Raw genomic sequence first — 22,024 nt, forward strand, 5'->3', positions numbered from 1 at the left:
TGCTGTCACTCTATTCTTATTAGCTGTTCCTAACATTAGCTACGGTCACGTATCACACAGTACAACCTCAACTATATAGACACACCCACTCGCTCACACCCTCTCTTATCACACATAATCGTTTTTCTTAGTAGAAATGAATAGCGGATATTTTACAACATTGCTACAGGACTGTATTATTAACTGTTCTACATTCTTGTGGCTAATTGTATTGTTATACTTTAGTAGCACTGTTAGATGTTGTGTGTCACAAGGGCCTTACAGACTCCTCCTCCTACCACATGCAGTAGACAGAGAAGAATGTGAAGTTCTTTCTTTTCTCCCTTTCCCTCACTTTTGTACGTCCCTGCATGCATGTGTGTGAGTGTCTGTGTATATTTCCACACACGTGGCTCTATGTTGGCACTTGGTTGTGGTCTGTAAGGGTAGCCTGATGGGGAAGCTCTCCGGTGTCTGGTATGGAGATTATGCAATTAACGCGGGCTAAAGCCACAACGCCGCCATTTTGTCTGCAGGCTCCACAATTTAAGTTTCATTGGGCCTGACCATGAAAGCTTTCCTAACGAGTAGCAGGCTGCAGAAAGTATGTGTGTGTGTATGTATGTGTGTTTGGTTTGAGGGAGAGGTGAGGGGGAAGAGGGGGAGGAGAGAGAAGCTGAGGGGGTGAGAGGGTGAGTGGGTACTCATCTTCCACACCACACTGTTATTGCATGACAGGCATTTTCGGGGCGTGATACTGCTGTGAATAGGAAAATTATACTGTTCTGTTGAACTCAAATCATAGACACACATGCACACACACACACATGTTTTTCACTCTGCACTAAAGGCTGTTTGGATCTGTTAAGCCAGCACACAGGTATTTACATAGAAACCCCACTGAGGCACTGTGGTAGGTGCTGTCAGTTGGCCATACCTGCTGCTCTGTGTGTGTGTGTGTGTGTGTGTGTGTGTGTGTGTGTGTGTGTGTGTGTGTGTGTGTGTGTGTGTGTGTGTGTGTGTGTGTGTGTGTGTGTGTGTGTGTGTGTGTGTGTGTGTGTGTGTGTGTGCAGCAGAGTGAGAGATAGAATCACTCTCTCCTTCAGTGAAGCTATGGCTTAGCTCCACATACCCCAGAGACAAAGGCTGACAGGTGCCTAATGACTGGGACTTTCACCTTAAAGAGAACTCTCTCTCTCTCTCTCTCTCTCTCTCTCTCTCTCGGTATATCACTTGCTGATGCCATTTGCACAGTGTCTGTCTGTGCAAACACAGCGTCTACACTAATACCACATCTGAAAGATCCTCCACACAGAGTCCTGAGAGAGACAGAAAGAGGCGAAGGGGGAGAAAGGGCGAAATCTTGACGAAAGACGAGAAATAGAAGGCAGAGAAAAGGAGAGAAAGAGGTATGACAGAGAGGGTGAGGAACGAGAAAGAGAGACAGAAGAGGGAGAAAAAACAGAAGGAGGAGAGAAGAGGGAAAGGAGAGGAGTAGAAGACAATACCAACCAATACTCCTTTCCCAGATATTCTGCCGTCGTCCTAGTGGGAGGGCCATTGTTGGGGCTGAGCGATACCTCGTTGGGGGGGTGCTAGAGGTCTGTATAACATTCCCTATCCCTGTGGGTAGCCTGGTAGTCTGGCACCACCACGTCTCCTATAGGCAAATACCAATCTGAACACATTCCACACATCCCATTACACCGGCTTCCAGGCTATAAATATTTCAATCAATCACATCATCAGCTCTACTGGGTCTTCCTGTGTTGGAAGCAAGAGTCTATGAGACAAAAAGCAGAGAAATGAATGGAAGTAAGGAAGAGTACTGTGAAAAAGACTAAAGGAATGGATGGAGAGAGGTTGCTGAGAGACAGAGAGGAGGGATGGAATGAAAGAGGTTAGGAATGGGTGAGAATGTATGGAGGTAAGCTGTTTGGTTAGAGAGAGGTGATGGACTAGTACAGGAAATACAATGCCCTGTAAAGCGCTGGCGTCTCTCTCCCATTGATAGTATACCCCACTTTCTCTCTTCCTTTGTCTTTCCTTATACATTAGCGTACAGTCACTATCTGGCTCTACACTCCTCCTCTTCTCCGACACCTTCATCCAATTAGTCTTTTCATTGGCTTCCATGCTGTTCCCATTTAAATATTTCGGCTCCTCCATTTGTCATGTGTCTTAGTGGATAAATGAACCTCTCTTGGTGGCTGCCTCAGAGTCGTGATAATTACTGAGAACTCATAAAGTCCTGGGAAGGTAGTGTGGAGGGTACAGCAGGCTGGGGAGTCAGGGGTAATACACCACACTCTGGGTCTTCTCATTACAAGCCTCTTGTAACCTGTTGGTAACAACAGCTTTGGGACAACACACAACATGAATATGAAAAACAAGATTACAATGAATGCTGACGTGAAAAAGTGCAGGTTGAAGATGCAATTAAGTGCTTGTTAATGTGTAATAACCTATTGCCATTATAAAGGTTCTGTGCCTGCATGTCTTCACTATAGAGATAGGTTAGAGGGGTAGTTCACCCTAAAATCAAACTTTCTCATACATTTCCAGACCTCCAAAGAGATGTAAAGTCATGTTCCAGGTGCGTTTGTTAGTGGTAGTGTCTCTTTCTCACTACCTCCCCTGTTAGTGGTAGGGGCAGTGTCTCTTTCTCCCTACCTCCCCTGTTAGTGGTAGGGGCAGTGTCTCTTTCTCCCTACCTCCCCTGTTAGTGGTAGGGGCAGTGTCTCTTTCTCCCTACCTCCCCTGTTAGTGGTAGGGGCAGTGTCTCTTTCTCCCTACCTCCCCTGTTAGTGGTAGTGTCTCTTTCTCCCTACCTCCCCTGTTAGTGGTAGGGACAGTGTCTCTTTCTCCCTACCTCCCCTGTTAGTGGTAGGGGCAGTGTCTCTTTCTCCCGACCTCCCCTGTTAGTGGTAGGGGCAGTGTCTCTTTCTCCCTACTCCCTTGTTAGTGGTAGTGTCTCTTTCTCCCTACCTCCCCTGTTAGAGGTAGGGGCAGTGTCTCTTTCTCCCTACCTCCCTTGTTAGTGGTAGTGTCTCTTTCTCCCTACCTCCCCTGTTAGTGGTAGGGGCAGTGTCTCTTTCTCCCTACTCCCTTGTTAGTGGTAGTGTCTCTTTCTCCCTACCTCCCCTGTTAGTGGTAGGGGCAGTGTCTCTTTCTCCCTACCTCCCTTGTTAGTGGTAGTGTCTCTTTCTCCCTACCTCCCCTGATAGTGGTAGGGGCAGTGTCTCTTTCTCCCTACCTCCCCTGTTAGAGGTAGGGGCAGTGTCTCTTTCTCCCGACCTTCCCTGTTAGTGGTAGGGGCAGTGTCTCTTTCTCCCTCCCTCCCCTGTTAGTGGTAGGGGCAGGGTCTCTTTCTCCCTCCCTCCCCTGTTAGTGGTAGGGGCAGGGTCTCTTTCTCCCTACCTCCCCTGTTAGTGGTAGGGGCAGGGTCTCTTTCTCCCTACCTCCCTTGTTAGTGGTAGTGTCTCTTTCTGCCTACCTCCCCTGTTAGTGGTAGGGGCAAGTCTCTTTCTCCCTACCTCCTCTGTTAGTGGTAGGGGCAGTGTCTCTTTCTCCCGACCTCCCCTGTTAGCGGTAGGGGCAGTGTCTCTTTCTCCCTACCTCCCCTGTTAGTGGTAGGGGCAGTGTCTCTTTCTCCCTACCTCTCCTTTTAGTGGTAGGGGCAGGGTCTCTTTCTCCCTACCTCCCCTGTTAGTGGTAGGGGCAGGGTCTCTTTCTCCCTACCTCCCTTGTTAGTGGTAGTGTCTCTTTCTGCCTACCTCCCCTGTTAGTGGTAGGGGCAAGTCTCTTTCTCCCTACCTCCTCTGTTAGTGGTAGGGGCAGTGTCTCTTTCTCCCGACCTCCCCTGTTAGCGGTAGGGGCAGTGTCTCTTTCTCCCTACCTCCCCTGTTAGTGGTAGGGGCAGTGTCTCTTTCTCCCTACCTCTCCTTTTAGTGGTAGGGGCAGTGTCTCTTTCTCCCTACCTCTCCTTTTAGTGGTAGGGGCAGGGTCTCTTTCTCCCTACCTCCCCTGTTAGTGGTAGGGGCAGTGTCTCTTTCTCCCTACCTCCCCTGTTAGTGGTAGCGGTAGTGTCTCTTTCTCCCTACCTCCCCTGTTAGTGGTAGGGGTAGTGTCTCTTTCTCCCTACGTCCTTCATCTCTCTCTCTTCATTTAACAAATGGACATTTCTCTCTCTGACTTGCTTTCTCCTCTCTCTTAATATGAGCCCCCCCCCTTCTTAGTTCCAGTGGTGTCAGTAATCTGGGCATGGGGCCTGGCATACAGTCAACTCTGCCACCAGCCTCCTCTGTGATCACAGCAGGGCCTGGCTAATGGTGAGTTGGCATTTGTATTAACGGTCGTTTTAGCACAATCCTCACATGGTGTTGTAAACTTCAAAGTAAAACAAATCTATCTTGTAAAGCTGTCTAGAGGGAAAACCGTCTGTCTTTTGGTGGAGTTTCAAATGAAGCTGTAATGCACTGGTACATTTCCTGCAGGCAGGCGAGGACTGGATACGGAAAGTGTTCTTCCATAACCACTAACACACACAGCATTTTTTGTTTTATTATTTGTATATTTTTTGTTGTTGCATTGTTTGTATATTGTTGTGTTTTAAATTTGGGTGACTGTCCTTGTCTATCAGTGTATCAATGTTTTGGTACTTGACATGTTAAGTACCTCTTTACAAGAGGGAACACTTGACTGGAGCTACTGTATATTTAGTAATGCAGCTATGGGCATTACATGGAACCTGGATGTATGTAACACTGAGTTATTCTTCATAACAGCAATACGTGGTTTTTCTCTATAGATGTTCTGCATGGGCATTGGAGAGACTTTATGTAGACAGATCTAAAACTGACCACTGCCCAAATCTCGGCTGTGGCTTAGCACATCAATCCATATTCCCCTCTTTATCCTTGTCCTACTATGGCTATTGATGCTTTACCTGTAGGGCCCACAGAGGACAAGGGTGACGGAGAGAGAGAGAGGACGAGGGTGAGCGAGAGAGAGAGAGGATGAGGGTGAGCGAGAGAGAGAGAGAGGACGAGGGTGAGAGTGGGACAGATAGAGTGAAAGGTAGAGAGACGCACAATGGTGCCAATGGGGCTGGACACTCATGTAAATGTAATAACTCTTTTTATACTGGGGGAATGTGTTGATACACCTAACAGAATGAGGGGGAGACCACACAACTATACAACCTGATAGACAGAATAGAGAGAATACACCCTAATAAAAGGTGGAAGAGACAGAAAGAGTGGTCTATGTGAAGGAATAGCACCCAAAGGAGCAAAGAAGGAGCGAGGGAGGAACATTCACAGGAGCATCCATCGATTTTGGACATGGAGGAGCAAGGATGGGCAGAATGCCAAACAGAGCATGTCTGTTCTGTCTGAGAGAGGATGGATAGAAGATGAGAAACAACCTCATACTGTAGGTTTCCATCACTTCATCTGTACGGCCCATCTACTGGTTGTTGTTTTGTTGGTGTTTGTATGGACCAGTAGTATCCTTTGTGATTTAGTAACCTAATGTAGCAGGCGCCTGAGCAGAGTCCTCACTTCCGTTTTTCATGGGAAACTGAAGTTAGGTTGAAACATCCGTTTTCTGCCAACACCACTAAGAGTGGTGATTTAGTGACAAGAAGAACTTACTTGCCTATTTTGGCTACCTTGTCCTGCAGACTTCTGTTCCTTCCCTCGTGCTGCATACAGCCTAATGCCTGCATATTTTGTGGATTACTTGCGCTAGTTGGTTCAGAAATTAGCACCAACAGGAGTCTCATATGTATAAACAACATGGTGGCAAATCCAAGTTCTTAATTTAGAACTATGCAACTAAATGTTTCCTTGACTTAAAACATGGGGTCTAACGAGACGAGACATTTTAATGAAGAGACACACTGAAAAATAACCTTGGACCATTTCCTCAGTGATTCAGCTCATGATGGGGATGGTGGGCTTGAGTAATGCTCAATGCCAAGACCCCAGCAGACCCCCCCCTCCCCCATCCTCACACACACACACACACACACACACACACACACACACACACACACACACACACACACACACACACACACACACACACACACACACACACACACACACACACACACCACTACCACCACCACCACCAACCCTCCTTTAAAGGCCCAGTGCAGTCAAAAACATGATTATCCCGTGTTTAATATATATTTCAACACTATGAGATTGGAATAATAATGTGAAATTGTGAAAATAATAATACTGGCCTTTCAGTGTAAGAGCTGTTTTTGAAAAGACAGCCTGAAATTTCAGCTGTTTTGGTGGGATGGACTTTTTGTCACGCCCTGACCTTAGAGATCCTTATTATTCTCTATGTTTGGTTAGGTCAGGGTGGGACTCGGGTGGGAAATTCTATGTTTTCTATTTCTTTGTTTTTGGCCGAGTGTGGTTCCCAATCAGAGGCAGCTGTGTATAGTTGTCTCTGATTGGGAGTCATACTTAGGCAGCCTGTTTTCCACCTGAGTTTGTGGGATCTTGTTTTCTATTTAGTGTTTCTGCCTGACAGAACTGTGCGCTTTTGGTTTTTTGTTATTTTGTTTGAGTGTTCTTTGAAATGAAAGGAATCATGAACACTTTCCACGCTGCGCTTTGGTCCACTCTTCCTTCCACCAACAAGAGTCATTACACTTTTGGCCACCCTGGTGACATCACCAGGTGGTAAATTAGTTATTAAACCAATAAGAAAGAGTTCCAAATCTCTCTGCCAATAACAGCTACTTTTTAGTTTTCCCCTCCCCAGTCAGACCTCTTCCAGGCATTCCTGGCAAAGTCCTTTTTTTACCATTTTAATTGAATATAAGGTTGTTAATAATGAATAATTGTTTACCCAGAAATGATTTGATATTGAGATAAAAGTGTCTGCATTGGACCTTTAACTAATGTAGTCTACTGTTCAATTGGAATGGGTAAGTACGCCTTGCAGGGCCACATATCTCTGTGGTAGGGCCGTTGTCATCGGGGGAATACGACTAATCTGTTTCCCTAACGGGTCAGCCCACCTTTCACGGTCCTACTGCTCTCCACCTTATTAAGACACAATACATTCTAATGACAACTAGCTCACTTTACACTCCACTAGGAGAGGAGCATTGGGATGTAATGTGTGTACGTACGTGCATGCACACACAATTAATGGCCAGTGATTTTTATGTTGATTTTGAGTCATTATTAAACTCTTATCCAGAGTGACTTACAAGAGAAATTAGGTTTAGGTGCATTGCTCAAGGGCACATCGATAGATTGTTCACCTAGTTGGCTCGGGGACTTGAACCAGCAGCCTTTTGGTTACTGGCCCAATGCTCTTAACTGCTAGGCTACCTGATGCCCCAACCTCCCCCTCTTCTCTTATGCCCCTCTGTCCCCTTGCCTTGACCCACCCGTAGGCCCTGAAGTGGGGACCTCCTCACCACTCTGTCCCCTTGCCTTGACCCACCCGTAGGCCCTGAAGTGGGGACCTCCTCACCACTCTGTCCCCTTGCCTTGACCCACCCGTAGGCCCTGAAGTGTGGACCTCCTCACCACTCTGTCCCCTTGCCTTGACCCACCCGTAGGCCCTGAAGTGGGGACCTCCTCACCACTCTGTCCCCTTGCCTTGACCCACCCGTAGGCCCTGAAGTGGGGACCTCCTCACCACTCTGTCCCCTTGCCTTGACCCACCCGTAGGCCCTGAAGTGGGGACCTCCTCACCACTCTGTCCCCTTGCCTTGACCCACCCGTAGGCCCTGAAGTGGGGACCTCCTCACCACTCTGTCCCCTTGCCTTGACCCACCCATAGGCCCTGAAGTGGGGACCTCCTCACCACTCTGTCCCCTTGCCTTGACCCACCCGTAGGCCCTGAAGTGGGGACCTCCTCACCAATCTGTCCCCTTGCCTTGACACACCCGTAGGCCCTGAAGTGGGGACCTCCTCACCACTCTGTTCCCTTGCCTTGACCCACCCGTAGGCCCTGAAGTGGGGACCTCCTCACCACTCTGTCCCCTTGCCTTGACCCACCCGTAGGCCCTGAAGTGGGGACCTCCTCACCACTCTGTCCCCTTGCCTTGACCCACCCGTAGGCCCTGAAGTGGGAACCTCCTCACCACTCTGTCCCCTTGCCTTGACCTACCCGTAGGCCCTGAATTGGGGACCTCCTCACCACTCTGTCCCCTTGCCTTGACCCACCCGTAGGCCCTGAAGTGGGGACCTCCTCACCACTCTGTCCCCTTGCCTTGACCCACCCATAGGCCCTGAATTGGGGACCTCCTCACCACTCTGTCCCCTTGCCTTGACCCACCCGTAGGCCCTGAAGTGGGGACCTCCTCACCACTCTGTCCCCTTGCCTTGACCCACCCGTAGGCCCTGAAGTGGGGACCTCCTCACCACTCTGTCCCCTTGCCTTGACCCACCCGTAGGCCCTGAAGTGGGGACCTCCTCACCACTCTGTCCCCTTGCCTTGACCCACACGTAGGCCCTGAAGTGGGGACCTCCTCACCACTCTGTCCCCTTGCCTTGACCCACCCATAGGCCCTGAAGTGGGGACCTCCTCACCACTCTGTCCCCTTGCCTTGACCCACCCGTAGGCCCTGAAGTGGGGACCTCCTCACCACTCTGTCCCCTTGCCTTGACCCACCCATAGGCCCTGAAGTGGGGACCTCCTCACCACTCTGTCCCCTTGCCTTGACCCACCCGTAGGCCCTGAAGTGGGGACCTCCTCACCACTCTGTTCCCTCTCAGTCCCTGCCTCGGTCTGTCAGTCACCTGTCCACAGACTCGAGCCTTTTGGTTTCAGAGCTGCTTGTGCCTCTCTATTTTTCTTTTAATAACCTACAGTATAACTGTGGATTCCTATGGGATATTGCTTTATTGTGGAGCGGAGTGTGTCTGTGTGTGCATATCTAAGTGTGTGTGTGTGTGTAGTTCTGCCTTTTTGTGTTCATATTCATCTCTGTTCGTCCTCCTGAACATGCCTTCCAATGACTAGCCAAAGGGCTCTGCTGGGTATTGGACCAAGGTGCCTTTTGGATTCTGTGGTATTAAAAACGGCCTGTGTGTGTGTTTCTGTGTGTGTGTTTCTGTGTGTGTGTTTCTGTGTGTGTGTTTCTGTGTGTGCCTCAAGAAGGAAAGGCACATATACACACATACAAGGTGACCCGTTCTCTTTCCTGGTCCCATCTTCTTTTGGCAATGCCACCTTTGACTACAAAGGCCATGAATTCAACGTAGTGTTCTTAATACATATGTATGATATTTTTCTTTATATACTCAGAAAGGGGAATGTTTGGAGAATGTCACAGTACGCTAGTTTGAGGAAATTGGTTGTTTGGTCTTGAGCAGTAAGGATTTCAAAAAGGTTATTTGGCTGTCCCCATAGGAGAACCCTATTTGGTTCCAAGTAAAACCCTTTTTGGTTCCAGGTAGAACCATTTTGGGTTCCATGTAGAACCCTCTGAGGAAAGGGTTCTACATGGAACCCAAAACAGTTCTACTTGTAACCAAAATGGTTCTAACTGGAACCAACAAGGGTTCTTCAAAGAGTTCTCCAATGGGGACAGCCGGAGAACCCTTTTATGTCCTAGATAGTGTAGCAGTAACTCTCAATGCTCAAGTCCCAGTCCTGTTTCCTCCATCTAAGGGGGACCTAAGAGGACTTTGGAGAGGGGCAGAGTTGTAGGGTCTGACCTTCTCTCTATTTGCATCCAGGGAGCCTCTGGTTAAACTTATCTGTGTGACAACAGAGCAGAGTGCCACTTCTGTCAACAGCACAGGAATAGTTTAGAGACACTGCTGGCTGGGACAGTCACTGCTACTGCTGGAAGGACAGTCACAGTTGCAACTTAGTAGTGGTGGCTTCGATGGTGACAGCTACAGTGGCTCTCTCAACTGATGTGTGGCTGACTGGTTCAGACTGTATGGCTCTAGGCTGACTGACTGGATGTTCCAATGGAGGAAATGTAGCTATTTATGGAAAATAATTGCCCAGAATTAGCCAGTAGTGTTCGCTTTACACGCAAGCACACAATAATCCTTCTGCAACAGGAAATTTGAATGATTATGTGGATTATAATTAATCAACATTTGTGTAGGGGTTGATGCATTTTTCGTAAGGGAAAATCAAGTCTGAAATTTCAAAGTCGAAATTCAGAAGCCTTTTTAAACCTCAATACACTCCAAGTTTTACATGTCCTGCATTGAACGAAAGTTCTCTTGCAACAGGGTGATCAAATTAAGATCCCACACCTCTAGTTACATACTGTACATACAATACATACTGTGCATTCAGAAAGTATTCAGACCCTTGACTTTTTCCACAGTTTATTAAATTACAGCCTTATTCTACAATGGATTAAACAGTTTATTTCTCTCATCAATCTACACACAATAAACCTTAATGACAAACAGGTTTTAGACAATTTTCAACATTTATTAAAAAAAAACTGAAATAGCACATTTACATAAGTATTCAGACCCTTTACTAAGTACTATGTTGGAGTACCTTTGGCAGCAATTACAGCCTCGTGTCATCTTACAAGCTTGGTACGCCTGTATTTGGGGAGTTTCTCCCATTTTTCTCTGCAGATCCACTCAAGCTCTGTCAGGTAGGATCGTGAGTGTGGCTGCACAGCTATTTTCAGGTCTCTCGGGAGATGTTCATTCGGGTTCAAGTCTGGGCTCTGGTTGGGCCACTCCAGGACATACAGAGACTTGTCCTGATGCCACTGCATTGTCTTGGCTGTGTGCTTAGGGTCGTTATCATGTTGGAAGGTAAACCTTCGCCCCAGTCTGAGTTCCTCAGCTCTCTGGAGCAGGTTTTCATCAAGGATCTCTTTGTACTTTACTCCGTTCATCTTTCCCTCAATCTGGACTAGTGTCACCTTCCCTGCTGCTGAAAAACATCCCCACACGGCCTCCCAGGTGGCGCAGTGGTCTAGGGCACTGCATCGCAGTGCTAGCTGTGCCACCAGAGACTCTGGGTAAAAAACATCTCCACAGCATGATGTTGCCACCACCGTGCTTCACTGTAGAGATGGTGCCAGGTTTCCTCCAGATGTGACGCTTGGCATTCAGCCCAAAGAGTTCAATCTTGGTTTCATCAGACCAGAGAATCTTGTTTCTCATGGTCTGGGAGTCCATTAGGTGCCTTTTGGCAAAGAGATGGTTGTGCTTCTGGAAGCTTCTCCCATCTCCATAGAGGAACCCTGGAGCTCTATCCGAGTGACCATCAGGTTCTTGGTCACCTCCCTGACCAAGGCCCCTCTCCCCCGATTGCGCAGTTTGGCCGGGCGGCGAGCTCTAGGAAGAGTCTTGGTGGTTCCAAACTTCTTCCATTTAAGAATGATGGAGGCCACTGTGTTCTTGGGGACCTTCAATGCTGCAGAAATGTTTTGGGACCCTTCCCCAGATCTGTGGATCGACACATTCCTGTCTAGGAGGTCTACGGACAATGCCTTCGACCTAATGGTTTGGTTTTTGCTCTGACATGCACTGTCAACTGTGGGACCTTATATAGACCGGCATGTGGCTTTCCAAATCATGGCTAATTAATAGAATTTACCACAGGTGGATTGCAATAACATTGTAGAAACATCTCAAGGATGATCAATGGAAACAGGATGCACCCGAGCTCAATTTCGAGTCTCATAGAAAAGGGTCTGTAAATAAGTTATTTCGTTATTTCGTTAAGTTATTTCGTTATTTCGCTTGTCATTATGGGATATTGTGTGTAGATTGATGGAGAACATGTTTTATTTCATCCATTTTAGAACAAAGCTGTAGTGTAATAAAATGTGGAAAAGGCCTAGGTGTCTCAATAGTTTACGAATGCACTGTGCATAACTACCCTTGAATGAAACAAAGGAAGTGGTAATGTCAGTGATCATCATCATCAACATTCCACTGTAGCTGTGAAAGCATTGAGATGGTCCAGCAACACTACTATGACCACACGTCCCACTGATAAAACCATCAGGGTGGGAAAAGATCCCTAATGGAAGTTTTCTGGCCTGCACTGAGACAGGACACACACAGACGAACACACACCAACTCTATTTCAGCCCTGGCCTCTATTTCACGGTTCTTACTGAGAGACAGTGAGTCAGTGTCTGGCTAGGAATGAAGAGAGGAGAGAGAGAGTAGTCTACAGCCCAAGGCCACGTTCTGACACTTCTCTGTCTCAACATTCATTGGACTACATTGTGTCTGGGAATATCTGCACAGACGTTGGGAATTGAGCCTGCACAGATATTGGGAATTGAGCCTGCACAGACATTGGGAATTGAGCCTGCAGAGATGTTGGGAATTGAGCCGGCACAGACGTTGGGAATTGAGCCTGCACATACGTCTGTCATATCAGCTACACTAACGCACTGACTCACTAACGCACTGACGGATGAATAGCTGATTTGTGTGTGTCTGTGTGTGTGTGTGCATGAATACTTGTCTCTGGAGAAAGAGGGAGAGTGAAGGAGAGAACGAGAGAGAGAACGAGAGAGTGAGAGGGGGGAGAGATAGGGAGATTGAAAAAAGGATGAGAACAGACTTAATTAGTCCAGAGTGCTACACTGATGCACAAGGATGATGATCTGTACGAATGAGTATTAGATCTCTGGATGAGTACTCTGACTGGTCTCTGACAGGATTGAGAGACTAGAGACTGGCTTTCTATGAGGGTTGAGGTTGATACTGACGCAAGTGAATGCAGTGTGTGTACATAAACTGTTCAGTTTGATCAGCTGTGCATCTCACAGACTAAGTATAATGAAATGAAAGACATTTGCTGACCTGCTGGGTTTCTGCAGTGCTGACTCTTCAGACTTGAAACAATAGAGTGAAAACAAAGACCCACACACACACAGTATATACAGGTACAGTATGTGGGGGATCCAGGGTCACAGCTGCTCCCTGCCTGGTCTGTCTGGTCAATTTAAACTCCAGCCCACAGCAGCGCTTCAATGGCACCAGCTATGTTAGCCTGTGGCCTGGTTACACACACACACACCACCACCACCACCCTACACACAAAGTATACACACATAATGAAAGACTGTACTCTTCCACTACCAAACGGATGGGGAAAGGGGTTGCAGGGAGAGAGAGAAAGGGGGATCAAGAGCTGGGGAGAACTGGAAGTGTCTGTGACATAAGATCAGGTCAACAAGTCAGTGGAGTCAAGCAGTCCTCTTCTTGGGTGACTCTTCAGAGAGGAAGCGGAGGGCTCAGGTCCACAGCAGTGGAAAAAGACAGACAGTCTCAGATAGGGTTATACTATCTGAGAGTTACCCGGGGGAATAACCAACCTAACACTGTCTGAAGAAACCCCAGATGGGTGCAAGGGCATTGCCAGCAATGGTGTTTCCTTTACAGGGTCCCCACACACATCCACAGATCAACCACCTCAACTCCCCTGACCTGAACGTCTCTTAGGTTTCTGTAGTGCTTCCCTGTACGGTGTATCTGCGTTCTCTGTGCAATGGGATTCATGCAAAAATGGAAAATCATACTAATCTGAGACAGAAAGCTTCACTAAGTCTCATTATGTCTGGAAATGCCTACATACTATTGTGACACTTTGTCATTGAAACAGTCTCAGAGGAAACTCTCCTCCTTTTCTGACATCTTCCCTTTCTTTTCGCTTCACTGATTGGCTAAAATGTCTCACTTGTCAGTTCCATTTCCCGTCATGCTGTGTGCTGGCAGAGGGCAGGTTAACAGTGTGAGGATGTTCTGTGTGTGTGCGCGTGTGTGTGTGTGTGTGTGTGTGCGCATAACCCTGCGTGCGTGTGAGTGATGAGGAGAGAGTCCTCACTAACACACAATCCAACAAGTCTCAACACCCCCCAACTGCCATGTGTGGTCTACGTGACACACCGCCTACCCTGGCCTAATTTCATTCATTTACAATTAAAATGCTGCATCGGTTATGGGGGAATAGTTGTATGCATGCATACATTTTCAGATAGTGTAGACACACGAGGCATGCACACACACAAGCATGCTTGCACACATACACACACATAAGCTTGCATGCACACAGATGTACATACACACACTTGTGTGAGCGCACAACACACACCTGGAAATGACTCCTGGTGTTCATGATATTTTACAGGTGACACTGTTGACTTTTAAGCTTGGACAATGTGGGAGCCCTTTTATAGGGAGGACGCCATATTGGATGAAAACAATGGCTTTATTTGAATGAGTCTTTCTGTGATTCCTCACCTTCTCAAACGTATTGGAAGAGAAGGCCCAACATCCCTCTCTGGCCTTCTTCTCTAAAAGGTTCTGAGAATGAGGCGTGGAGAATCAAAAGGTGATTATGACACTAATCTTTCTGATAGGGACCATTTTCAGTACAGGATTATAGGAGAATACTAATATACCTTTACTACATCACATTACTTACACTGTGATGTTTCCTATATAAAATAAAGGAAATAAAACACTAAACAAACAGAGTGACTTAAAATATATACATTTATGCACAGAACTTGATACATGAGAAAGGCAAGAGGGAGGACAGTGGCCAGGCGACGTAGACAGTACAGTTCTTAACGTGGTCAGAGAACAACATGTCTGGAGTTCAACTCTACAGTAGGCCAACTCAGGTCAATACAGAAACTGTGGAACCACAACTCCGGTGGGCATGTCCAACTCCAGAGCCACAGCAAATGCAAGCTTTATCGCATTTCACTTCCTGAATTAGGTCAAAGGCCACTTCATGTATCCAAAAGCCCTTTAGGTCAATGGACTTTAGTCTAAGACTAGTTGATCAAGTGCCATGGAGAGAGGCAACTGGTAGTTAGTATGACCTTTGTAGATTAGTTGTGTCCTCCCAGTCTGTGCAGGTGATGGTAATTATGGTCTTCTAGTGTACCGCCCCATGTAGGAAAAGTCCTTTTCAGCAGAAAGAGGGAGTTATGTGTAAGCATAATTGACCAGGAGTTTTTCCTTAACATGTTTCATGACCAGTAAACATTCTGGACCTTAGTTATATCATATTACTAGGAATTACCCAGAATACTTCAGGCCCTACTTGTTCCTGGTCAGATCCTGTGACCAGGAAATACTCCTAGGCCTATAGGCATAAACAGGTTACCAGAGGAGGCTGGTGGAAGGAGCTATAGGAGGACAGGCTAATTGTAAAAGATTAATGGAATAAATGGAATGGTATGAAACCCATCATATGGAAACCACGTTTGACTCCATTTCATTTATTCCATTTCAACCATTACAATGAGACAGTCCTATAGCTCCTCCCGCCAGCATCTTCTGCAGTATACAAATCTGTGTTTTTATACATTCATTCTCCTCATTTACACACCTCTACCGTACAAACCAAAGAAACATTCTGTTCTACAAACCAAAAATACATCTATCTTACACAGAAATACATACACACAACACAGCTATTTTTGTGACGGCCTATGTTTTGAAGAACTGAGAGAAATGCACTGCCATGTGCAGTGGGGCAAAAAAGTATTTAGTTAGCCACCAATTGTGCAAGTTCTCCCACTTAAAAAGATGAAAGAGGCCTGTAATTTTCATCATAGGTACACTTCAACTATGACAGACAAAATGAGAATCACATTGTAGGATTTATTTGCAAATTATGGTGGAAAATAAGTATTTGGTCACCTACAAACAAGCAAGATTTCTGGCTCTCACAGACCTGTAACTTCTTCTTTAAGAGGCTCCTCTGTCCTCCACTCGTTACCTGTATTAATGGCACCTGTTTGAACTTGTTATCAGTATAAAAGACACCTGTCCACAACCTCACAGTCACACTCCAAACTCCACTATGGCCAAGACCAAAGAGCTGTCAAAGGACACCAGAAACAAAATTGTAGACCTGCACCAGGCTGAGAAGACTGAATCTGCAATAGGTAAGCAGCTTGGTTTGAAGAAATCAACTGTGGGAGCAATTATTAGGAAATGGAAGACATACAAGACCACTGATAATCTCCCTCGATCTGGGGCTCCACGCAAGATCTCACCCCGTGGGGTGAAAATGATCACAAGAACGGTGAGCAAAAATCCCAGAACCACACGGGGGGACCTAGTGAATGACCTGCAGAGAGCTGGGACCAAAGTAACAAAGCCTACCATCAGTAACACACTACACCGCCAGGGACTCAAATCCTGCAGTGCCAGATGTGTCCCCCTGCTTAAGCCAATACATGTCCAGGCCCGTCTGAAGTTTGCTAGAGAGGAGAATGTCATATGGTCAGATGAAACCAAAATAGAACTTTTTGGTAAAAACTCAACTCGTCATGTTTGGAGGACAAAGAATGCTGAGTTGCATCCAAAGAACACCATACCTACTGTGAAGCATGGGGGTGGAAACATCATGATTTGGGGCTGTTTTTCTGTAAAGGGACTAGGACGACTGATGTGTAAAGGAGAGAATGAATGGGGCCATGTATCGTGAGATGTATCGTGAGATTTTGAGTGAAAACTGGGTCTTTCAGCATGACAATGATCCCAAACACACCGTCCAGGCAACGAAGGAGTGGCATCGTAAGAAGCATTTTAAGGTCCTGGAGAGGCCTAGCCAGTCTCCAGATCTCAACCCCATAGAAAATCTTTGGAGTGAGTTGAAAGTCCGTGTTGCCCAGCAACAGCCCCAAAACATCACTGCTCTAGAGGAGATCTGCATGGAGGAATGGGCCAAAATACCAGCAACAGTGTGTGAAAACCTTGTGAAGACTTACAGAAAACGTTTGACCTCTGTTATTGCCAACAAAGGGTATATAACAAAGTATTGAGATAAACTTTTGTTATTGACCAAATACTTATTTTCCACCATAATTTGCAAATAAATTCATAAAAAAATCCTACAATGTGATGTTCTGTATTTTTTTTCTCATTTTGTCTGTCATAGTTGAAGTGGACCTATGATGAAAATTACAGGCCTCTCTCATCTTTTTAAGTGGAAGAACTTGCACAATTGGTGGCTGACTAAATACTTTTTTGCCCCACTGTATGTAACCATATTGTGTATATTTCTTAATTAGCGATATAATGTAGAGTTGAACAGTTATTATCCTTAATATGGGTTAATATGGTAACTGTAGAATAAGCAGGTTACATCGTTGTTGCTTTTTTTATTCTGATAGCTAGCTGTGCTGTTGGTTGCTCATGTTATGGCCCAGAATTCTAATCTAGAACATCCTTTGATCACATTGTCAAAACAGAAATAAAGTGATTGATTGGGTTATAGAAAAGAGAGCGATAGGCAGAGCGAGAGAGATTCAGGATACTATGGCATTAAGTACCAGGTTGTTAAAAGCATTAAGAAGTAACATAATATCACAATGTAATACAGTATAATATTACAAGTTACTAACGTAACAAAACAACGATAAGCATGCAAATGCGCAATTCAAAGAGCAAATCACACACAAACCTGGACAAAATGATAAACAATAGTAAATCAACAACGTACAAACAGGCTTTGACCAATGATTTCTGGTGAAAAAAAAGTTGTTAACACTTCATATAGCAAGCAATATAAAAAAGATGCTTGTACATTCCTGCTATAGTCGTTATACAAAATACATCTCTGATATTATTGCATTGCTTTTCATACAATAGGGTGACAAGCACAGTTCATCCATTCAACTCTATCGATTAAGGGCTTCTGTTGGGAGAGTTTAATATATCGATATCTAAATATACTCAATCAAATCTATATACAGGACATACCACACACACCTCGTTTGATGAACGTGTGTGTTTCTGTGTCCTTCTCTACCTATGAAATCCACACATTCTAGGGTTGCATAGACATGCAGTGCCTTCAGAAAGTATTCATACCCCTTGAATTATTCCACATTTTGTTGTTACAACCTGAATTCAAAATGGACTAAATCATACTTATTTCTCACCCATCTACCCACAATGCCCCATAATGACAAAGTGAAAATGGTTTAGATATTTTTGCACATACATTGAAAATGAAATACAGAAAAATATAATTTACATAAGTATTCACACCCGAGTCAATACATGTTAGAATCAACTTTGGCAACGTTCACAGCTGTGTGTCTTTCTGGGTAAGTCTCTCAGAGTGTCTGTTGGAAATCAGAGTGAACCAGTTTTTCCTCTAGGATTATGCCTGTGCTTACCTCTATTCCGTTTCTTAAATTTGTTTTAAATTACTTATCCTTGCCGATGACAAGCACACCAATAACATGATGCAGCCACCACCATGATTGAAAATATGAAGAGTGGTACTCAGTGGTGTGTGGTGTCGGATTTGCCCTAAACCCAACACTGTGTATTCAGGACTAAAGTTTTACTTCAGTGCCTTATTGAAAACAGGATGTATGTTTTGGAATATTTATATTCTGTAAAGGCTTCCTTCTTTTCACTCTGTTATTTAGATTAGTATTGTGGAGTAACTACAATGTTGTTGATCCATCCTAATGTTTTCTCAAAAGGAATATTCAATTTCTGCTTTTTTTGGCATCTACCAATAGGTGCCCTTCGTTGCGAGGCATTGGAAACCTCCCTGGTCTTTGTGTTTGAATCTGTGTTTGAAATTCGCTGCTCGACTGAGGGACATAATTTTTAATTGTATGTGTGGAGTACAGAGATGTGGTAGTCATTCAGAAATCATGATAAACCCTATTATTGTCCATGCAACTTATTATGTGACTTGTTAAGCAAATGTTTACTCCTGAACTTATTTAGACTTGCCATAACAAAAGGGTTTGAATACTTATTGACTCAAGACATTTCAGCTTTTAATTTTTTATTAATTTGTAAAAATGTCTAAAAACATCATTCCACTTTGACATTATAGGGTATTGTGTGAAGGCCAGTGACACAACATCTCAATTTAATCAACTTTAAATTCAGGCTGTAACACAACAAAACGTGTGAAAGTAAAGAGGTGTGAATACTTTCTGAAGGCACTTATATGATCATTAGAGCGTATCCAATCAGCTATGCTGGCCTGGTAAAAGGTGGTTGTTTTATTAATCTAGCACGCATTCCTTAAATGTATTAAAATAAACAGTTGAGAGTTTTAAAATTAAGTGAACTCTGCCCAATGACTTTAAAACCCAGGACAGGATTGGCTAGAGAGGCAAAGTGTCTACAGAGGCAAGTTCTGTAGCTGACCACATAGAAACCAGCAGCAGAAAGGTTACAGTTGTGTGTGTGTGTGTGTGTGTGTGTGTGTGTGTTAAAGGGTGCCAGCGTGTCTTTTGTGTGTGTGTGTGTGTGTGTGTGTGGGTGTGTGTGCATGCTTGCCTGTGTTAGTGTTTGTGTGTGCAAGCATGTGCATGAGTGTGTGTTGTACATTGAGGCCCAGAAGTCCTGCGTGGTAGTCCATCCTCTGATAGAGATATGAGTGCATTGTTAAAGCAGAGAGCAATATAGCTGTGGAGGGAGGCTAGTGCCTGGACACACACACTCCAGTCCACAGCATACACACAGGAAGCAGCAGTCAGAGGACCAGAACAATCTGCCTGTGTATGAGTGTGTGTGAGGAGCTCGTTCACACACACGTCTCTATGGGGCAACACAATCCCTTTCCGCCCCTACAAATGTCCTTATCCACACTGCCCCCCCCCCCCCCACAGACTAGTCTGTACTGTGTGTGTAGAGGGGCCAGGCCAGTAGTGGCATTATGCTGTGTTTTCAGAGCAGGCGCCATTGTAGAGCCAGCGTGGCCAGGATCAAGGTGAGGGCCATGGGTAGAGACAGGCAGGCAGGGGGGCACCCTGCACCTCTCACCCTCACCACCGGGGGAGCACGACCTCCTGGGTTACTGCCTACAGCCTTATCATTGTTGGACCCCCCTGGTCGACCATCAGTGACTGGAGGAGAGAGGGAGGGAAAGGGAGAGGAAGAGAGGGACAGAGAAAGGACAAGATAAGTCAAGGTAAGACATACACAGTTGTTTTTAACTTTGTCAATCACCATCTGTCATTCCTAACCTTAGTTGAATGGAAGTGTAATGAGTAATTGAAATGTACTGTAGGCCTCTATGCAACCACACACACCTATACAAACATACTGTACATAAACCCCCCCCCCCCCCCAACACACTGATTGAGGGGTGACTAGCTGTCTAATCTCCAGCACCTAATGATGGACAGCCCTCAGAATGTCATTACTGCCAATCACAGATAAATCAGCCAGATTTTTTTTTTTTGGGGGGGGGGGGGGGGCAGACCGGGCACCAGCCACCGAGTCCATCCTGGTCTCACACACACACACACACACACACACACACACACACACACACACACACACACACACACACGTTCCACTTTCCTGCTGACATCAGCTCATTGTGAGCCAAAGCTGTCTGAATGAAGAGTTCTCTCTCAAATGCCCTAATCCCTCACTTCCTTTATTTTCCTTTCAGTAACACTTCCCCTCTTCCTCTCAATGTTTGTCCTTTCCTTTTATCCCCGTCTCCATCTCATGTCTTTACATCCCTCTCCTGATCGCTCCTTTCTATCCTCGAGTCACGGAAAACAAAAAGGCGGGGTATGAGAGATCGATGTGCGGGAACCCTGACGAAACTACGTCGGCGAGTACTGCACCCTCCGTTCTAATGGCAAACAGTGGAGAACAAACTGGACGAGCTTCGTTTGTGAATATCCTATCAACGGGACCTGAAGAACTGTCCTGTTTCACAGACTTGCGGCTGAACAAGGACATGGATAATATACTGTACATCTAGCTGGTTTTTCTATGCATCGGCAGGAAAGAACGGCAGCGTCAGGTAAGCTCAAAGGGAGGAGGTGTGTGTCTCTTTGTTAACCACAGCCGGTGCTCAATCTCTAATGGCTAGAGGTTCTGCTCGCCTGAGTTAGAATACCTCATGATAAGCTGTAGACCATACTATTTACCAAGAGAGTTTCCATCTATATTTTCGTAGCTGTATATTTACCACCACAAACTGATGCTGGCACTAAAACTGCACTAAACGAGCTGTATAGGCCTTTAAGAAAACAAGAAAAGGCTCATCCAGAGGTGGCGCTCCTAGTGGCCGGTGAATTTAATACAGGAAAACTGAAATCCGTCTTTGCTCATTTCTACCAGCATATCACGTGTGCAACTAAAGGCAAGAAAACTCTAGATCACCTTTACTCCACACACAGAATCACATACAAAGCTCTCCCTCGCTCTCCATTTGGAAATTCTGACCATAACTCTATCCTTCTAATTCCTCCTTACAAGCGAAAACAGGAAGTACTAATGATGCGTTCAATGCAGAAGTGGTCCAATGAAGTGGCTGCTAAGCTACAGCACTGTTTCGCTAGCGCAGACCGGAATATGTTCCCGGGATTCATCAGATGGCATTGAGGAGTTTACCACATCAGATGGCATTGAGGAGTTTACCACATCAGATGGCATTGAGGAGTTTACCACATCAGATGGCATTGAGGAGTTTACCACATCAGATGGCATTGAGGAGTTTACCACATCAGATGGCATTGAGGAGTTTACCACATCAGATGGCATTGAGGAGTTTACCACATCAGATGGCATTGAGGAGTTTACCACATCAGATGGCATTGAGGAGTTTACCACATCAGATGGCATTGAGGAGTTTACCACATCAGATGGCATTGAGGAGTTTACCACATCAGATGGCATTGAGGAGTTTACCACATCAGATGGCATTGAGGAGTTTACCACATCAGTAACCAGCTTTATTAAAACTTCTTGTAACTAGGGGGCAGTATTTTCATTTTTGGAAAAATAACGTTCCCAATGTAAACGGGCTATTTTGTAAGGACTAGATGCTAGAATATGCATACAATTGACACCTTAGGATAGAAAACACTCTTAAGTTTCCAAAAATGTAAAAATATTGTCTGTGAGTATAGCAGAACTGATATTGCAGGCGGAAGCCTGAGAAAAATCCAATCCGGATGTGACTCATGTTTTGAAAGCTCTGCGTTCCGATGCGTCCCTATTGAGCAGTGAATGGGCTATCAACCAGATTCCTTTTTCTACGTATTCCCCAAGGTGTCTACAGCATTTTGACG

At 45.5% G+C, this 22,024-nt stretch overlaps 1 protein-coding gene across 2 annotated transcripts in view; it reads right to left on the bottom strand.

Annotated features, from left to right (window-relative positions):
- Positions 1-17,090: 17,090 nt before the first annotated feature.
- LOC109871563 (glypican-5) overlaps positions 17,091-22,024 on the bottom strand; it is a 221,102-nt gene continuing 216,168 nt past the window's right edge. For both annotated transcript variants that reach the window (XM_031807062.1, XM_031807061.1), the window contains one exon: positions 17,091-19,834. In XM_031807062.1, the coding sequence (XP_031662922.1) occupies positions 19,656-19,834 (179 nt within the window). In that variant the 3' untranslated portion in view covers positions 17,091-19,655. The remainder of the gene's footprint in view (positions 19,835-22,024) is intronic.

The sequence above is a fragment of the Oncorhynchus kisutch genome, linkage group LG27 (assembly GCF_002021735.2).
Source record: "Oncorhynchus kisutch isolate 150728-3 linkage group LG27, Okis_V2, whole genome shotgun sequence".
Classification (NCBI taxonomy): domain Eukaryota; kingdom Metazoa; phylum Chordata; class Actinopteri; order Salmoniformes; family Salmonidae; genus Oncorhynchus; species Oncorhynchus kisutch.